This window comes from Brugia malayi, assembly GCF_000002995.4.
Source record: "Brugia malayi strain FR3 genome assembly, contig: Bm_v4_Chr3_scaffold_001, whole genome shotgun sequence".
NCBI lineage: Eukaryota > Metazoa > Nematoda > Chromadorea > Rhabditida > Onchocercidae > Brugia > Brugia malayi.
This window is the reverse complement of record NW_025062477.1, coordinates 9,831,662-9,851,684: the sequence shown is the minus strand read 5'-3', so window position 1 is coordinate 9,851,684 and position 20,023 is coordinate 9,831,662. Positions and strand designations below refer to the sequence as shown.

The window sequence follows — 20,023 nt, the reverse complement described above, 5'->3', positions numbered from 1 at the left end:
CTCTGGTGTATTCATTATCAAATTAATGAGTAGGATGAATAAAGTGAAATTAATTATTAATTTCAAGTTGGTTTACTGTCGAGGATAAGTGTCGATTTACCCGTTGTAAATTATTCAGGTATATAAATATATAAATCGATATTTTAATTAGGATCGATGGGCGCATAAAAGTACTGTTAGGAAGTTCCCGGCTTAATTTTTGAATGGATAGAAGATGAGATTGTTGAGATTGAATATTTCCTAAACAAGTTCACTATCATGAAATAATGAGCTAAGCGTAGGAACTTCTGTAGACAAAATTTTACTTTCACTTCACCCTTCAAATTTCAGGGATTATGCACAATAACAAATAAATCAAAAGATTTCTTATTTAAAAAATCAGAGTTATGTGATGCATGCATTAGATTTCAGTCGGAAAAGTAAAGCGGCTTGTATTTGCAGTATGCCTTATTTAAAAGGTCGATGACTGTCACTCACTATCGACAAAAGAGTGATAAGGAACTACAAACATATCCACACATCAAGTTTTCATCTTCATTGGTCTTTTCGACAATTTCTTTCTCAGAGTTAATCCTCATTTTAAACTTATTGTAAAAACTAATCAAAGTTTGATTATTTAATTTGTATTTTCAATTAAAAGTCAAATCTGAACAAATATTGGAACCATTCCCAGTTAAATTTTGGATTATTAAACTGTAGAAGTAAGAAATAATAGTAAATAAAATTGATGAATAGATATTTTATCTTTTCAAAAATAAAGAATGTTTGACTTATTTAGATCATGGCTTAAGATCTGGTTCTTCAACAAGATAAGAGTGATACTTGGAGAGATCAATATTTTTGGCATAAAGATGTAGCTTTTCCAGATCTTCAAATGCAATAATAATAATAGGTGAACAATGCCGGAAGTGATTGTTATTTGCTATGAAAATGATGTAAATATTAGAAAATAGAAAGAATTGTGTGCATAACCTTTATCTTACCTTATTTCAGTTTCTTTTGAAGATTTCTATCAAATCTCGAGTCTATAATTCAGAAAAGATGAAGCCCAACAACCTTGGTCAAATAATGATGCTGTATGAGAGACAGTGATTGAATTAAAAATGAATTAATTGGATTAAAAATGATGATTGAATTAAAAATGAATTCTTGCAAAACGAGAGTGATAGAAAGGTAATAGGAGGTGAAAGAGAGAAAGAGAAGAATAACAGGAATTATATCTTTGACTCCATATTCTGATTTAAAAAACAGTGCTTTTTAAATATGCCTATAAATACACAAAAGACTGTACGCACTGCTACAGGTTCATAAGCTCATTTCTTGATTACTGTTGATTTGATACTATGATCCACGCACATATATGTATATATATATTGAGCAGCATTTAAGCATTAATTTAATGGTTCATTACAATTATTGAACATTCCCAAAAATAAGGTTGATTTGCTAATCTATTTCAAATTGTAAGTTATACACCGATAAATGGCACTTTTCTTTGTTTATCCATTTGCAGAAGTACCAATTAATTTTAATAAAACAATATATAAAAATTGATTTTGAGATTGGATAATATGACTTCGTCTCAAGTTTCGTATAAAATGGTTGTATGACCACATTTGTCAGCTCAGTTTGAATTAAAGACAAATTAAATCAATTAAACAATTTTTTTTGTTTAATCACTTCTAATAATGAACTAATAACTGTCAAGCAATTTAGTTGAATATAACAAAAAAGTGATTTGTTACAAAGTGTAGCACTTCTTTATAAATGACAAATCAGGATTACTACTGCTAAAACCGAGTGATTTGTGTCGATTCACTTATCATTGACATATAAGGTGATGATAACAAATGTAGAGGAAAGGTTTACAATTTGGTCTGATTTGCTAAATTAATTTCGTTGTCACAAAAGGAAAGAATGTACTGAACATAATTGACAGTCTTTTCCTCTTCTCCAATATTAGAAAAAGTAGTAAAAAAACATTGATATCTACCATTTTTATTACTTGCAGCAATGGCTGATTGTAAAATTTGAACGATAATCTTTAACATTTTGTAAGGTTACAAGTTTCCACTTCCAGTTTTATAAATGAATCATGTCGTGTTACACTTAACCTAGTCGATATCACTTCATTTTAAATAACAAAATTGTTCAGAAATTTATTTCAATTACCAGTTTGCTTCCCGGCTCTTCCCTTTGTTTACAGTTATTTGCATATTTTACATTTTATCTTACATTAATGATTAATAATTAATAAAAATAATAATAGTAATAATTAGTAATAATAATAACAATAATAACAATAACAATAATAATAACAATAATAATAATAATAATATTAATATTAATAATAATAATAATAATAATAATATTAATAATAATAATAATAGTACTGTAGTGAGCCACATAATAATTATGAGGTTTCTCGCTAAAACACACAGAGTGTCAAAGCACCGTCCTCACCTTCTTCTGTAGCACGAACCAGCCGCTGAAAAGCGTCCCTTGTAGCACTTAGCTATGACCTTTTCCGTCGACTTAGCAAGTGCGCGGAGTGAAACTATGTGTCTCGGACAGACGTGAAGAATGTTATTCGTGATGCAATTGAGTCAGATCAGGTTTAGTTAATACGGATTTGTGTTTCTTCTTTCTTCTCTGTGTTTAGTTTTGTTTTTTATTTCCATTTTAAGGTTGGCAGTGTTGACTTCCGATGTAGTGATTGTTAATGAGGAATGATATTCCGTCGTGATTTGTGCGGAATCTTCTGCGCTTTGCTCACTTATTTAGCAATGATTTATGCCGATTATGTAGTCATCGTATGGCTCATTGCACCTACCTTCATGCAAAGGTGTGCATCAATTCATTCCGATCTTTTCAGCAATGGTAGTCCATAAAAAAATTTCCATCTCTGCATTTCTGTTAGTATTTTCATGCCTCATTAGCGTTACTATAATTTTAAAAAGAATGACACATTTACGGGCGTTCGGCATCACTATTTCATAACTGTAATGTACATTTTAGGACACTATGTTGTTTGTGTGTATGTGTTAATATTATTATTATTAATATTATTATTATTAATATTATTATTATTATCATTATTAATATTATCATTATTAATATTATTATTATTAATATTATTATTATTAACCTGTGCTTGCGAAGACTTCCATTAAGCCTTACATAAAGCAAAACATTCTCTCTCTCTCTCTCTCTCTCTATATATATATATATATATATATATTTGTAAAATATGATTGAAAAGAATTTACGAAACAATAATTTGTAATATCGCTCATTGTCAGTTACAGTTTATGGGGTGCGCTGCATGCAGTTATGTTTAATACAGTGTTGTTTTTTGCATTTGCATCTCATTTGCGAGCAATGATTACGGATCCAGGGATTGTGCCGATTAGTCGGAGTGGGTGCGTTAATTTATAATTACTTTCTAATGATTTGTTCACGCATTACTTGTTTTTAGGTTTTTAGTTTTATTTACTTTAGCAAGTGATAAGTTAAAAGTGCTACACGAAATTGAAATCTAAAACTAAACGTAGTCGCGTTCTCAATTTTCCAAATTGGACAACTCATGTGTCTTATGATAACGGGTCACTACCAAATGAGTGTATTGTGCATACTCACTAAATGAGAATGTAATATTTGTTTATATGCTCTGATTTATAATTTTCACTCTTAGTTCATACTGTTTTTCAGTTGTTCAAGTAAAATTTTTGTACAGACTGCAGAATTTAAATGCTGATTCAGGTATGGAGTTATAAGTCGTCTTATATGTTTTCATATTTATTTTTTGATGTTTTTTCAGATTGTTACATTGTAATAGGAATCGTTTTCCTAAATCGCTTTCTGATAGTGAATCCAATAGTACAGATACCGATGTGGAAGTGATAGAAGAAAATAAATTTGTGGTTAGCTCACTTTTACTTAACTGCTTCTTATCCCATGATAGAATTATCTATTCTACGCCTCGATCAGATTTAAATGTGATCTTCGTGAATTATTTAAGCTTTATATACAAATAATCGATTGTAGATAAGGTAAAAATGACACTATATGAAATTAGCCTAGTGGATTTTTTGTGGTGATTTATGAAATCGTAATGAAATTTAATAATTTTTGAGGGAAAGGATTGGACAATTTGCACTCGATGCGAGTCTTATAGACCACCGCGAGCACATCATTGTCGTATCTGCCGACGCTGCATTCGAAAAATGGATCATCACTGTTAGTATTTGTTCATAGTTATCAGTAGTTTTTATTTTGATTCTGCATAAAAATTAAGTACTGTTTTCTTTCGAATTATCCTGTCATTGAAAGTAGAACGTTTTTCAATAGTAGCAGAACTATTTTCGTCGCGGTCTTGCAACATGCTATTTTCTCCTCTTAGTAAACAGATTATCTTCTTTGTAGTCCATCCTGCGCATATTTTGTGTCGTTCACAATAAATTTGAAAATTAATGAGAAGAATTGTGTGACGAGTGAAATAGTTTAGGTCTTACTTTTGAATTTTGATATTAAAGCCAAGATCCGGTAGAAAGAGATTTTCAAGATGAGAAAAGATTACTTTTGCATCGAACAAGATGTTTGTGAGAATTTCTTGAGAGCAATGTGCGAATTTTTTGATTTGAATTAGTGGGATGAATGAAATAAAGAAGACATGAAGTTCATTGAAAATGTTAGTCACATCTTTCTAGTACTTATTAGATCTTCAATATTTTAAGGTCCCTGGGTTAATAATTGCATCGGCGAGTACAACCAAAAATATTTCCTTCAGTTTCTGTTGTATGTTGGCCTATCTTCAGGATATGCGCTCAGGTATGTTTTTCCAACATTTTTTTAGCACTGCGATTATGCATTTTATTGAAATTCTCAATAGAATACCTAACTGATGAACATTTGTACTTACTTTTATGGCTGTCGTTGTGAAACTTATAAGTTATGCAATCGCCAAAAAATGGGAAACTGATTTTATTTTTCGCGAATATTACCCTTCTTTCTATATTTCTACTCTTTCACATTATTAAATTTTAACACATTCAAACCTACATTTTTTTCAAATATCTAATCTTTTCTTTTGAAATACCATATTTAGTTTTTTTTTTTTTTTTTTCAGTTTAATAGTGACGGCTTGGGTATACCACGATGAATACGGCATTACCGGTATGAAAGGACCATATGGACAAAGTGTACATCATGCGAAAATGTTAGTGTTTACAAGAATTTAAACCAGGATTCTACTTACTATTATTTACTTTTAGATTGCATACCGTTTTCCTCTCTATCGAAAGCGCTCTATTTGGTTTGTTCGTTTTGGCGGTTTCTTGTGATCAGGTAATTTAACAAGAAAGGAGTTGTCATTTTAAACAAGAAATACTAGACAGCATTCTTGAAATTTCATTTTTATGCTATTATTGTGATATAATATCTAGAGAGCTACTAATATCTCATTTAGATACAAGCACTTCTGAACGATGAGACGGCTGTAGAAGCAGTTCAACGCAAGGGTTTCCACAATCGAGTGGCTCTATCACGCTCAAAAGTAATTCTAGTGCGGGAGGTGTGCGGCAGCGGTAAGCAGATTTTAAAAAGAGAATAAGGATATTATATTAGTCCTTCTTTCTTATCTCGCATTACTTCTTCCCCGGGTAAATTAAGCGACATCTTTCGTTATTACAAATATGTTAAGAATTAACTGTGAAATAAGAGAGAAAACCTCATATACACATTTTGAACGAATACTGTTTGGTATATAGATCAGTTTCAATTTGTTTTAATTTCTAGGACCAATGATATTGTGGTTGTTACCATGCTCAGCTTTGCCGTCAGAACGAGACGTGATTCAACTCTCAAATCAACCACTTATTGTTTAAAACTTGATAGCTGTATGTTTCACAACAGTTTGGAGACGTTTGTTGAATGTTCAGAACTGTATATTTTCTACAAAGAGTTAAGAATTCATGACAATATATTTATTTTGAGAAATGCCCTTGTTCGTTTAGTTTGTACAATTTATACCAAGTAGTATAATTGATACCTAAGCCTTTCATTTTTTTTTTTTTTAATTTGAAAAATGGTATAATGAGCGTAGATGAGAAATAGTAGTCCTGTTAACATAAAGCGGCACGTTAACTCCGTTCTCGTTTCTATATCCAGTTAGTAGACAAATATGCCTTTGAAAACCCTTTCAATCATTTTCTCAACATTTACTTCGTTTCAAAGTCCGCTATATCGCCATGCCTTACCTCGTGCTTTCTGCTTTTGCTTATGACGATTTCCTGTTTATACTGAATTCCATACATTTGTCACTTTACTGTTCATGTTTTTGTGCTTAATACGGCCATATAGCTAAGTACTGTTCTCTCTTCACGACTATTACCATTGTAACAAATGAGAATAGAACGAAATTTATTAATGTCTGAGCCTTAGGCTTCACGGAATATGCCGGGCTCGCCCGTTCGCTTTATCTGGAGCCCGCAAGCTCCCATCTGTTTCTGCTAACTCAAGACCGCTACTGTAAAAGTCGAGATTGTTGTCTAAGCACCACATTGTCTGAATCGACTAACTACCAGTGCCGTTTAAAGAACCTAATATTTTATAAAATATTCTCTTCATTCCTTTTTTTCTTGAAAAGTAGAATCATCGCTTTATATGCTACTGTGTAAACGACTATCAAAAGCAGACCTCAAAAGACTGAAGGTGCAACAGTGTTCACGGACTCTCCAATAGTGTCATATTTATTTAAGACTAAATACGGTAAGGTAAATCTACATTTCAGATAGCGCAGAAAACTGGTTGAAATATGTAAAATTGTGTCCTGTCATACATAAAATGTGAAGGTCTTTAAATCCTCATAATCTTATAATTAAAAAAATATGTGGGGAAAACTAACGCTACTGAAAATGACCCTTGCACATATTTTAATTTTAATGAACAAATACCAGCAGTAGTAGTAGTACTGTACTCAACGAGAGCAATTAAAAATAGTAATTAGTAATAATAATAGTAATAATAAATAATTGTATTGGTATTTGGTCCACGAACATGTATGAAATAATAACTAATATATCACAACGGAAAAAAAAATGATATCACAGATTCAACCTGTTCACAGAAAAATTGAAAATATGGTATTATTAGTTTGAAGCATGTCTCATGAGAAATGTCGCAGACATTTCTGTCACTACTAAATGGTATTTTGTAATTTCGAAAACAATTACTATAAAGAACCTGATATCTGCATTAAACATAATGGTAGTACCGTATGCTTTTCTAGTTCACATATGTAATAACAAGGAACATCACAACGCATATGTGTCAAATGAATAAATCCACACAGTGGCAAATTTACGACTGGAAATTTAAGAACCTATGAAGCTTCAATGCATTTATTGTACATAAAGTCGTCCCACTTTGAAATACCCATTTTAATCGGAAAATGGAATACTGAAACTTTTCCCAGAGCAAGTAAAAGATTTTGATGTAAAACCACCGCAACGTCAATCACTAAAGTGATAAAGACAGTTCCAAAGACATATAAATTGATAAATTGAAATCATTAATAGTGATGTAATGCACAGGGAAAAAAGTGCTTATAGGGACCATAAAGACTGAAAAGGACCGGGTAAAGTTTTTACAATTAAACTTAAACTAGTAAAACTTTATGGAATGTTAAAGTCGAAATAACAGGACTGTAAATTTCTGCAAGGAACGAAGTCCGAAAAAATTATAGCACCCTAAAGAAAATATATAGTACACTATGTATTCACAGCTTCATTCATTCCCGAATCCTTCAGTTTCATCAATAGCTCTACTTAATTTCTCAGCCAGCTGTTCATAGGACCTATACGGCGGCAGATCAAGTCTATTGAAACAAGTGTGCGAACGTGGCAACCAGTTCTCTTTGCCAACTCGTTCAATGCAGAATAGCTGCGGACCTGTTGAACCAATTAGCTCGGAAAAACCACCAACGGGTACTCGACAAGTCCCCGTAACAAATTGCAGAAGGCGCGAGCGCTTCACCTGATCTAGTGAACGGACAAATTGCCAAAACCATATGACCTAAATTTATCGCACATTAAAAATAACATTTCATATGAGCAGAAATAAAACCAACATAGAATACCGCACATCACTGCATTCATCTTACTTATCATCTCATCTCCACATATTCTGACGAAATGAAACTGACCAAACAGAAATGAGAAATAATGTCCAACATGAATTAATCTCATAGATTTTATCATTACAAATCACTACACATTATCTTCCGTTACAGAAAAAGAAGTTTCAGTACAAGCAACGATACCGAATAATTTCCATTACATTTAATAATCCCCCAAAACCTTACTGTTGACAATGAAATAGAAAAATGGGAGGACAATCAATTAACTTTTGCATCTCATCACCAAACCTATTTGATCAGAAAATATTCTAACACATTTCCTAAACAGTAAATTTCAGACAGAATTTATTAGGATTTACCTGTTTACTTTGCGGTGCATAATGTCTGTAAACAGTATTTCTTTGCCAGTCATCAACATCGACATCTTGCATTCCACAGAGCAGTAGTTCCAGCTCACGCTCATCAAAATACTGCAACCATTCGAGTGGAAAAACAGAATTAAAACCGGTAAAAAAAGCTCGTGTTTGTTGTTCAATACCACGGTTGAACCGCCATTCCATTAATAATTCAATATATTCTTCCTTGTTTTCCTCGCAAACTTTCTATAAGATTAATAGTAACTTTGATAACATGCATTAGTAGTGGTTAATCACATCAGGAAAAAGTGAAACAAATACTCGTAGTGTCTGCAAAAACATTAAACGCAGTCAGAAAAATGAACAATCACTACCTTCCCTACTATCGTAAAAAGAAATCACTAACACCACAAAAACATATAGCTCATAACTTATGCATTAATATGAAAGACGATCATACCAAAACTGAGGTCAAGAAGCGACGAATTTCAAAGGAAAACAAAGCCTTTCTGGGAAAAAAATCCCACAGCACCATATATATATATATATATAACCAATCACTCTGCTGGACTTCAAGATCATCAAATTTCGTTTGCATCCCGTAACAACGAGCAATTCCCAACTCTTGCTTACCATAAAGTAACAAATTAGATATAAACAAACGTTACCAATTCTGCACCACCATCCTTCAATTCATGAGTTCGTATTTCGCCCAATAACTCGTAGTCAGCAACAAAATAGAGCTCCATATCACATTCATCCACATTGTTTTCCTTGATCCACATTAAGCTGTTATAAAATTCAGCGTCAACGCTTTCCAAATCCTTCAGTGTGAACTTCTTTCTGAGCATTTTTTTATAAAAAGGCATCGTAAATCCACTGTAGATAAATTTTCCATGAAAAAGAGCCTGAAATTTAAATAAGCAAAATAGGATTCATTTCACTTTGCAGAAAAGATACAAGATATCTCTCCTTATTTGTTGAGCAATTAAGATCTCAGTTGGATAGCGGCAAACAAACAAATCAATATACCACAACCATAACACATAGAAACTTGTTGAAAGTTATAAAAGATACAAGGTAACAAAGAATATAAGAATTTAAAAAGAAAATACCATGGCAATAAATCGCCCAATACACTCAAAATATTTCAAATGATCAGGATTAATAAATGAGGCAGGATTGATTTGCAAGCTATAATTATTTGCTCCAGCGTACATAAATAAACAGTACATGGGATTGAGTACTTCATGTGATAATAAAAAGAACCATTCCCTGAAATGTCACAAAGATCATCAAGTTTCTGTATCGCCTTAAAACGACATGAGAATAATGTACAAGCAAATGGCGAATTATAAATTTTGAAAAAAATGCTGAAATTAAATCCCTTCTTCGAAACGCCGAAAAGCATATTTATCCTCTAAATAAATAAAATGAAATGTACTGTCCAAAATATATTGGCTTTCACTAAAAATAAAACATAACTAGCAACACCACCATAATCGAGACCTTCTTCACCACGGAACTGTATGTAAAGGCGTCTACGAAGATCCACCGGATTCTTTCTCATTATCTAAAATTTAATTACATACATTACACATCTCCATGCCTTCAGATGATGTTGCGTTTACTACCTTCATTACAGCAAAATGCAACTATGTTAAATGTCAAGAACCTCTTGATATGAATCCTCAAACAAATTGTTGCGAGAGACAGCAATTTTCACGTGATTTGGGATACTGTTCGACTGAAAAAAAATTGATAACTGAATTTGATAGAGGAGAGACTGCAAAACTATGGACTGAACTCTTTTTCAGAACCCTTTCACTTTCATTCTCACTTTTCTGTTCTGGCCTTTCAAACAATAAATATTAAAGTTCAAGTATCGATTCCAAAGACAAAATCATTTATATTAACATTCTTGTATATATATTAAAAAATAACGTACCAGACACAAATACCGAAATTGGGCTATTTTCCATCTAAATGTCCTTTCGAAACTCATCGGCAATCCGTTTGCACCTAAAGGTCCTACAGGCTTTCCAGTACGAGGATCATTGTAAGTGGTTGACTTCGTATTATGATCAATAAAAAAAGGTACTCCTTGTTCCGTAAATCTCATTTCCCAACCGTCTGGTAGCGGCTCATCTGATACGCTATAAATTCATTTTATAGCAAAATGAGATAAAAATTATCTCTATATAAACTTTCAAGAATATTTCAGCTGCACCGGAAAATCCATAAAGCTTTCCAATATGATGACCATTATAAATATAATCAATTGTTCGTATATTTATAGTTCATTTCAAGATAATTTAAATTTACAAAAATATAATAAACACTAGATTTAAATAAAGCAGAATGCTAATACCCTCATTTCTTACACGCCATCTAATAGTAACCATCCTTACCTTACTCCCTTCTTCATCCATTTTTTAAAAAGAACTACCAAATACCAAAAGATAAACTTGAACATACCCTTGCGTGCGAGGGTCTTCCCATTGTGTTGTTTTATTAACATGGTTAACAAAATATATACGTCCAGTGTTTGGATCAGCACGCTTCTCCCAGCCATTTGGTAATGGACCCAACGGGTCATCGTTTGATATCATTGCATTTGACTAAAACAATATTATTTTTGGGCAAAAGTTATATAAACTGAGTTACCAAGAATATGTTCTAATTTTTAAATAGTATATACACTTCTGCTATACTCAGTTCATCCTGGGAAACAAAATATATAAAATAAAACTGGCGGTACACAAGTTCTAACTAAAACCAAGTTCTGAAAAGACAATCTAACCATAGACACAGAAAGCACAGCTATTGACTACGGTTAATTATTATTGTTTGTTCATATCCTTGAGAAATTCTGCTTTCTATGACATTCCTTACTGCCACTACTTCATTCTTCCTTAACTCTGTTCTCAATCACAATCGACTTACACAATATGAAAAATCTAATAACATGATAAGTTTTAAAAAATAATGCTGAAAGCCAGAATTTACAAATAAAACTGGATATATGCAGTTACTACAAAAATGAAGCGAAGAGTACTAAAGTTCAGCAGACACCTGTAGCAAGTATCTTTGCTCCCACTGATGCATTGCCTGATCCCTATTAGACTGCCATAATTCGTGTGCCTCTAGCATATCGGCTGTAGGTCTTTGCCACGTGGTTGTCCTTGTGTTATGGTCTACGTAATATACACGACCTCGAGGGTCACGCCGCATCTCCCATCTGTAAAATGTTAGGACCTAAAACCATGTGCAAACACTACATTTTAGAAATATTTGCCTTTGTATTATGGTATTACAAGAGGCTATGACGACCAAAAACACTTAGAATAGCAACTCATATCAGAGTATGAGGCAACGAAATGCCAGGTTTAATAATAAAAAAATGAGCATTTATAAGCTTCACCGAAATAATAACTTGCCCAGATGGTAGTGGCGTTGTGCTTGGACGTTCCCATGTTGTACTCTTTGTTGTATGATCTACATAATATTTTCGCCCGTAAGCATCGTAACGTAATTCCCATCCTTCCGGTAAACGTTCTTCAGTTATAGTTGAACCAGCATGAGTTTGCGAAAGCATAGTGTCTCTACTTTTACCTACAATAATGTAACGCCATTTGTAAGCTTTAAAACACAAAATAACCACAAAACAATTTTGAGAACCTAATGAAGACTACTGAAAAACAGCGTCCGCATGAAAATTACCAGGGTTATTCTTGCGATTAGCATTATTCGTTGTTGCAGTATTGCTGACTGTAGTAGTAACAAGAGCGCCATTCGTCATATTATTTGGACAAGAAGTGGATGCCTCACCAACGTGACCTTCCACAATATGACTGCCTCCTATAAGCTGTATACTGTCTAAAACATTATGAATTTTACAATTATTCGTGTAAACAAAGATTTAAAATAGAATAATAGATTTTTAAGAATTTTGATAACAAATTAAATACAGTTTATAAAGAAGTACGAAGTTAAAAAAATAATCTAAAAATTGAAGAAAAAATCCCAGATATTCAAGTTTTTGAAGGCAAGACAATATTCAAGATATATGTTAATGGATAGTACATCACAAAAATTTCAAGCTGATATACAAGCTTTTTCTGTGAACTGAGGAAATAATGTCTCCCGATCCAGTAATAACAAAAAAGATCCAAAAACCCACAATTAATTAACTAATCCAGTGATGATATTTTAACTGAATAACACGTAATATTCTCAAAACATTATGCAGATAATGAGATATGCTGAAATGGGTATAAAGAAGAGCGATAATCATAAACTTCAGTTGGTTGCTTCGAGTACAACAAATATGTAAAATAGGAAGGATGTAAGCCACATATATATTTACTTATCTATTAGTACTGTTTGCAAGCTTTCCGAATGAGAGAATGTTAATGAAATACCATACGTATGCCAAAAGGGTTATTTCAGCTGATCTGATGAGATTTGATGAGGGAATAGGACCAGATTATTGTCTTAATAACAAGCGATCGTAACCACATATTCAAATAATGAAAAGTTATTCGTTATTTATTGCAATCGCTGTAAACCACAATCATCGCAACCATGTTAAACAAAAAAAATAAAGATAGGCAACATACGGTAACGCTATCGCATTACAATTCAAAAATTTACGTAATTTAATTAGAAAGAGGAACAAAAAAAACTTTATACCGGTGTCCATTTATGTTTAAAATGCGAGAATTGTACAAAATGTTTCGATATATAAGAAATATGATGAACGGGATTATGCAATTAATAATATGTACTTGAGAACTTGGTATATTTTTCCATGTCTTTTTTACAATTACTTTATATCACGTAAAAAGATCTTAAAATACAAAATAGGCAAGTTTACAAATTTTACTTTTTCTTTTTCAAGTCCAGCGGATTAACAAGGAGAAATATTAAATTTAAAGAACAAGCATGAATAAACCATCTGCTAAGTTGATGAGTAAGAAACTGCAGCAATCGATAGAGAAGCGAAAATGCACTGTAAAAAATTTGATTCAGTGACGGAAGAATTAGTAAAACACGATATAACTGGAATGACAGTTTTAGAAGAAGGAAATCCAAAAAAACGGATTCTATATATGAGGTAAAGTTTTCTGATAGCTACAAAACTAAAGACGATTAACGCTTAAGATTTTTTATTGTTCATTATGCAAAACAACCTCTTTTTTATTTTAAAAGCTGTTATAGCTCCAACTGAAAATGTGCAATTTGTTTTAATTTATTAACTTCATAATCAAAATTGAAAAGAGCGAATATTTTAACGCTAAAACTTTTACCATCCCCAAGCAAAAAGGTTGCTCCTGCTGATAGTTAAAACTGAATCGAATTTCACAGCCAAACATCGGCATTTACAAGTTGTAATTATTTTTGCAAGAGATAAATTGAAGAACTTCGCCATTTGTTTACAGAACTATACGGAAAGCCTCCGAAATCTTCATACTTCAAATCAAACACCATAGCACCATTCCGTGTTATGAAAACGACAAAAGGGGTTAGTGTAATAAATGAATAAAAAGTCCCCTGCTTACAATCATTCTGATCCATTGCATCACTAAATGACATCAAAACACGATTGCATGTATGTTAATTATAGGAGCTGACTGTAGCATTTGCTAAATAAATGTTGCATTTTAAAGAGAGCAAAGGTATAGTTTAGACTCTATAAAGGAAGAATATCAAATAACATGTCATTCATGTTCAACATGCCATTTCAAAAGCAGATACTGATCAAGAAGTAGAAGCTGGAAAAATAGTTGTTCAGAAAACCGCGATTTTTATTTCAATGCAGAACAAAAAAAAAAAAAATTACATAACCATACTTTCACTATTACTTCATATGAAACCTCAATTTTCAACTGAAAGTATTGATAATTAAATCGTACTTACCTACACTTTTTTTCTTGGGACGTATAACGATACCAGATACCAAAATCTTCAGTTCGCCTATTCTTGCCATATCTTTCGGTGAAGAAAGGTGCAGCGTCATTTTTGTATTGTCGACTAAAAAAAATTATTGATACTGTTACAAAAAGGATGATCCCACAAACCATAAAAAAAAACATAATTTTAATTGTCGATAAAAAGGCCACTTTTCTTTTAAAATAATCAGAGATAAACGCATAAGATCTAAGATTGTGTCATGAGTGCTTACTAATCATAAAATACTGGGAATATTGGTCATGTTCTAACTTGTAAAATTCATTCAAAACAGCACTTATATACTGAAGGATGCTTGATTGTATTTTGATAGCTTTTCCCTGCATCTGATGTTTATTAATCTTATCTCACACATTCATTCATCCAGTTCAGTTAGGTAAGTAGAAATTCAATATTTCTACAAGTCTTACTTTTCCTGAAATATCTGAATGGAAGCCCTAAGATGCAGGGAATTTCTAAGTCAAAATCCAATATAAAGCGACTATCAGACCGGAAAAACATAATGCATTAAGATAAACACGAATTTAAAATCTGAAGAATTCAGAAAATGAATGTGGCATATTTTTATTATATAACAGAAATATGAAAGTTTAATAAGCAATTGAAAATATATATAAAAACCAAATAAAAAACTGAAATCAGGAATCTAAGAAACGTCACCGCATGCTTACATTTTCCATTATCTGATTCCTTCTTGATTGCATGGGACATTTTCAATATTTTGTGACCAATCAGTGAATCCTCGAACAATTTTGATTTTCCAAACACACGAAATTCAAGAACTGATGATTCATGAATTTGAATCTGAGCATTAGGCATAAAAATTCATGTTTGAAAAAAGTGAATTCAACTGTATTACTCTGACTTATGGTTAGTATGTTGCCTTCCAGAATATGTCAAAAGTACAAAGTACATCAAATAATTAGAATCCAGATCACTTTTTCCAAAAATTAAAAATCGAGTTCACATATGTGAAGTAGGAAGAATGTTTTGCCAAAGCAGTCAAGAAATGTAAATATGTTGTCTTTAAGTGACAGTATTCTGCAAAAAGTAACAAGATGTCTAAATATGCTAAATCTAATCATTCTAGAAGAATAGTTCGAAACCTTTCTTCATTATTAACCGCGATTGTTTAAACCGTTTCTCAAAGAAACATATTATTCTTTTTATAGATAGTTCATCGAGCAAATAGAATAACGAGTGAACGTAAGCCCCCTTGCAAATATAATGCAACATATTCCTGGCATATAACTGCAAAAGACGTCTTGAATGTTTACGTAATTCTTATATCAGCTTACCTGTATTTGTTCATCCCATTGTGGTGCATTTGTCTTTTTTCGGACAGCAGTTTTTCTCGAAGTGATAGAATCAGCAATCACTTCTACATAGACGTCTGGTGGCTTATTAAATAAACCACTAACACCATGCAGCTTTGCTGATATGACTGTAACATATGGAAAGAACAGACACTCAGGAAGAACAATGAATATATATGTGAGTTTGCCCATTTTTATATGCACTCTAACAATTTTCTGTGATTTCTACCTTCAGTTTCCCATACTAAATTGCGAAAGGGATGCAGAAAGAGAGAGAATACATCTGGATCAAGCTTATATAACGTGGAAATGCTTGATAGCGAAAATCGCATATGCGATCAAATCCCATAAAAAAGAATGCAATCTTTTCTCTAATATGAACAAAAAGTTGTACTTACTGGATATATTTAATGGGAAAAGCTTTGTGCGTTCATCTGCAACCCCATTTTGTGAAGGCATTTTTGTCAGCCTACTGATGATTGCATATATAACCAGAACATTCACAACCTAAAAGATATTGTGGGGATTTTTGGAATTGCTTACAATAACGACAGAGGAGACAAATCGCACTGCTAATTACACCAACATATTCTTAGCTTGCAATAGTTGGAGAATTTAGTTCCGATGATGTACATAAGTTGAAAATAATGGAGAACAAAATGATCAAGAAGAAAATGTCAAATGTCAGTACCTTATTTTTTGCAGTACATAGCAAAGAGATCGCACTGAGGATTTCAACTGGTAATAACGCAACAAAAGCATTTTAATTGATAAACCACTGATCCATTATAAACACAAAGCATTTCTAGCGCTAAACAACTATTCTCAACAAGAAAGGAAAGCAAAGTAGAGAGAAGTTTCCCGAAACTTGTACTGAAAAGTGAACTATCACAATGAAAAATTTCCTGGCAAATCGCTGCAAATATAATCTAAAACAGGTTGCTCAAACACTACGGGAATAAAATGCACAGTGATATTTGAAAATCACGAAGTGATCTACGTAACAAAATATAAATGAGAGGCAAAAATAGAAAGAGAGCTCACAAGAGGGGCAGAAAGCAAAATGACGAGAAGGGAAGGCAGGACAGACAGGCAAACATCACACTAAAATAAAAATAGTGCGACGTCAGTGTGATAAGTTAGGGATGATATAAACATATATATACAAACATATATATATACACGTGAATTAAGCATAAGCTCAGATCTGATGAAACAGCTCAAACGCCTAAGTAATTGAAAAAGAAATCTGATAGAGTTCAAAGAACATTGGTGGAACTATATTCCTAACAAACTACCACTTGAAAACATGTTAGAGAAATAGCACAGAAATTAAATATCTTCAATGTTTGAAAACCATATGAGTCAAAAAACTCTATTATTCACCGATTAAAGATTACAAATAATCTTACGAATGGATATGGGATGACATCAGCCGATGATTCCTTGCCCAAAGTAGAAATTCACTTTGACCAGTGAGAAGTGCGCTATTTGACTGCTTTCACCTTGTGATTACGACAATTAATAATTAATAATAATACATAATAACAATGATAATAGTAATCAATAATAATAAGTAATAACAATGATAATAATAACAACAATAGTAAATGAACTAACTAGTATAACAATAGGTAATACTTAGTAATTAACGATAATAATAACAAAAAAACAATAGGCAATTTGATTTCTTATATTACGATGGAAAAACCATTTAGGAATCAGTACTGCTACCAGAAAAACATATCCCATCTCATATCTAAAATCACCACCCAACTTGTCGGAAACACCACAATAAATCCTTTGCAACACTATACTTTCACGGCCGTACACATATGACGGATACCAAAATGCCACCCTTCATTTCCCACACAAAAAATGATAAACATATGCCGAAGACTGGAAACCAGTCAATGAAACAAGCCGACGAAACCGTAAATAAATCCTTACAAATAATTATGACAGGGACTGGTTAACAACGATTGCTGAGTGTTGAAAATGTTATCCGGAAGGGGTGATGATAATAGAAATGTTTGTTAACAACCAAATCCATCTTTAACTTATAGATCGGGTGGAATGCTCATGTCCTTGAGATGCTATTTATGGCTTTTATAAGTTCGCTTACCTGGAAGTTTATTGCACTAAACCTATATTTCATTATCTGAACATCTCATACAGCTTTTTTTCCTAGTTTGTAACTCGTTAATTATTATAAAACGAAGTTGCACTTGGTCTTCGATATGCGTACGCTTTTCTCCATCTCATCTTGTCTACAATAAAAATCTCATTGGTTTCATTTATGGTACTACTAGGCCGAAATACAAGGACTGAATCAAGAAAAGCTGAAAAAAAGAATGGATGTGTTCGACGAACACTACACACCCAGGAGAGGACGAGAGCGCGCTGCGCTTCGCTCAGATATTTTTGAATCGATTGTAGACGCCTCGAACGACAAGTGCATGTTGCAATGGTCGTCGACACAGAGATAAAGAATGTCGACTGTGAAAAGGGGAACAAATAAATATGTGATACCCACAGACGAGAAGTAACAGCAGCATCAGCACATCAACCAATTCGCTCATCCATCTTTACCATTTGTTGGTTTGTGGAAAGGGATTATGTCACGTGAAACTTATATATATATGCGAGGTATAAGCATGATTTTCGATGTGAAAATGACATAGCACACTATTTAATTATCGACTTTGATTATGAATGGAAACAGGTTGGAAAAACCGAGAAGTTGCGGTAAGACTGCGGCGAAATGGCAGTGATGACGATGTTGCTGGAGGTGTCATTACGGTGATACTGGTTGAATGCTTACTGCAATGGACATTATTTTCGAGAGTAGTGGTATGACGTAATGACGATGAACATTGAAAAGTGTGACATAACTTCTACAAAACAGATCCATGAGATCCAAAATACTGGTGACAGTCATACTGTAATAACAAATGCTTTAAGTGCGATAGTTTCCACAAGACAACAAAATAAGTCAAGTTTTAGATGGACCTGATCTAAAAGGTTAAAGGATATTTCATAATTGACACATTTTTCATCTGTTCATAAGAATTCAATTTTTCCAAAAGGAATTTAAAGCGAGTCTAGCACTGAATTCCGAACCAGTTAAGCATAAATAAAGCATAATGTGAAACCTTTGTTACAGCATACTTTTAGTTCAGTCTGCTACTAACAAAATTTAAGGTATCCTCATATACAACCTGTCAATAGGCAGTCAAAAGTACTGCAACTTGCTTCGATTTTTGTACCAGGAACAAAATCCGCCACAAAACCAAATGCACACAGGACGATGTAGTAGAAAAAAGTACGATGATGTGTATCAAGAACCGCATCGGAGAGATGCAGCGGCAACAGACATCACAATGTAAATATGGAAAAGGTGACATAATGATAGTCCTGCTGATGGAGCACTTTTTTGTACTATTCAAATTGATGATTTCCCTATTTTTTCTTTGACGATATATAAGAAATCACAATGAATCATTATTTTACTGAGAAATGAAACCATTTCCAGGTAATCAATGCAGGAAGATTACTTGGTGACACAGCACGAGAACATTTACTGTAACAATCTTCCCCTTATGAGATATCAGTATCATGGAGTATAATAATCGGATTATCCTTAAGCTTATTACGTACAGAGTTATCTAATAACAGTTAAGATTTTATCAAACGAAAAATAAAATGCGTAATGTGTATATAAATCTACCTTATCATTTAGGGTTATCTCGGTTAATTATCTAAAAAATGAAGCAGATAAGAAGAGAATTCTCTCTCGGTTTAGAAATTACGAGATGCAAGTCTTCTCATCATATCTACATCAGATGAATGGATAATTCGAATGCCTCAAGCTGTATTTCTGGAAAGCCGAATTCTTCATGTATTGCCTGAAAATTTAAGGTGAAAAATTATAATGCATGCACTTCAAAAACTGTAATCGAAGAAAAAAGTACAGCAAACCAATCATTCCAAGGTGTGATTCAACGTCAATCTAAAACAGCACCTCAGTCAAGCATCCATTCCAATCAAGTGTTAGCAAAGGCATGGATTCACGTTATCAATGATTTATCAGAAACCATTTCATTCAAGCACGAAATCTGTGATCATCAACTAATGGTCAGATATATTTCCCCATCCGCTTTTCAATTGGAGGAATTCCGAGGCCAATTAATAAGACATCAAATAGATGATCACCGACTCCAATAATGCCTTTTTACAAA

General features: G+C 32.7%; 4 protein-coding genes across 5 annotated transcripts; 2 read left to right on the top strand and 2 right to left on the bottom strand.

The window, feature by feature from the left end:
* Positions 1–2,729: 2,729 nt before the first annotated feature.
* Positions 2,730–5,885, top strand: Bma-dhhc-7 (Uncharacterized protein; the record flags this gene model as incomplete). 2 transcript variants are annotated; one of them, XM_043080691.1, is made up of 9 exons in its annotated part: positions 2,730–2,845; positions 3,309–3,422; positions 3,821–3,923; positions 4,137–4,239; positions 4,737–4,830; positions 5,129–5,218; positions 5,274–5,346; positions 5,468–5,585; positions 5,797–5,885. In XM_043080691.1, the coding sequence occupies 9 exons, from the start codon at positions 2,730–2,732 to the stop codon at positions 5,883–5,885; spliced, it is 900 nt and encodes a 299-aa protein (XP_042936625.1). The 2 variants fall into 2 exon arrangements, with proteins under 2 accessions (XP_042936625.1, XP_042936626.1); XM_043080692.1 differs by lacking the exon at positions 2,730–2,845 and having other exon boundaries at positions 3,334–3,422.
* A 559-nt stretch (positions 5,886–6,444) lies between these two features.
* On the bottom strand, positions 6,445–6,561 carry Bm12969 (Uncharacterized protein; the record flags this gene model as incomplete). Its single annotated transcript, XM_043080690.1, has 1 exon — positions 6,445–6,561. The coding sequence occupies one exon, from the start codon at positions 6,559–6,561 to the stop codon at positions 6,445–6,447; it is 117 nt and encodes a 38-aa protein (XP_042936624.1).
* A 1,224-nt stretch (positions 6,562–7,785) lies between these two features.
* Bma-wwp-1 (Uncharacterized protein) lies at positions 7,786–16,241 on the bottom strand (the record flags this gene model as incomplete). Its single annotated transcript, XM_043080689.1, has 15 exons — positions 7,786–8,073; positions 8,497–8,739; positions 9,162–9,401; positions 9,609–9,739; positions 9,979–10,066; positions 10,169–10,240; positions 10,442–10,649; positions 10,972–11,114; positions 11,569–11,734; positions 11,871–12,108; positions 12,217–12,354; positions 14,416–14,529; positions 15,138–15,270; positions 15,765–15,910; positions 16,181–16,241. 15 exons carry the CDS (start codon positions 16,239–16,241, stop codon positions 7,786–7,788), a joined length of 2,409 nt encoding a protein of 802 aa, XP_042936623.1.
* A 2,256-nt stretch (positions 16,242–18,497) lies between these two features.
* Bm12968 (Uncharacterized protein) lies at positions 18,498–19,171 on the top strand (the record flags this gene model as incomplete). Its single annotated transcript, XM_043080688.1, has 2 exons — positions 18,498–18,635; positions 19,055–19,171. 2 exons carry the CDS (start codon positions 18,498–18,500, stop codon positions 19,169–19,171), a joined length of 255 nt encoding a protein of 84 aa, XP_042936622.1.
* Between the last annotated feature and the right edge of the window lie 852 nt (positions 19,172–20,023).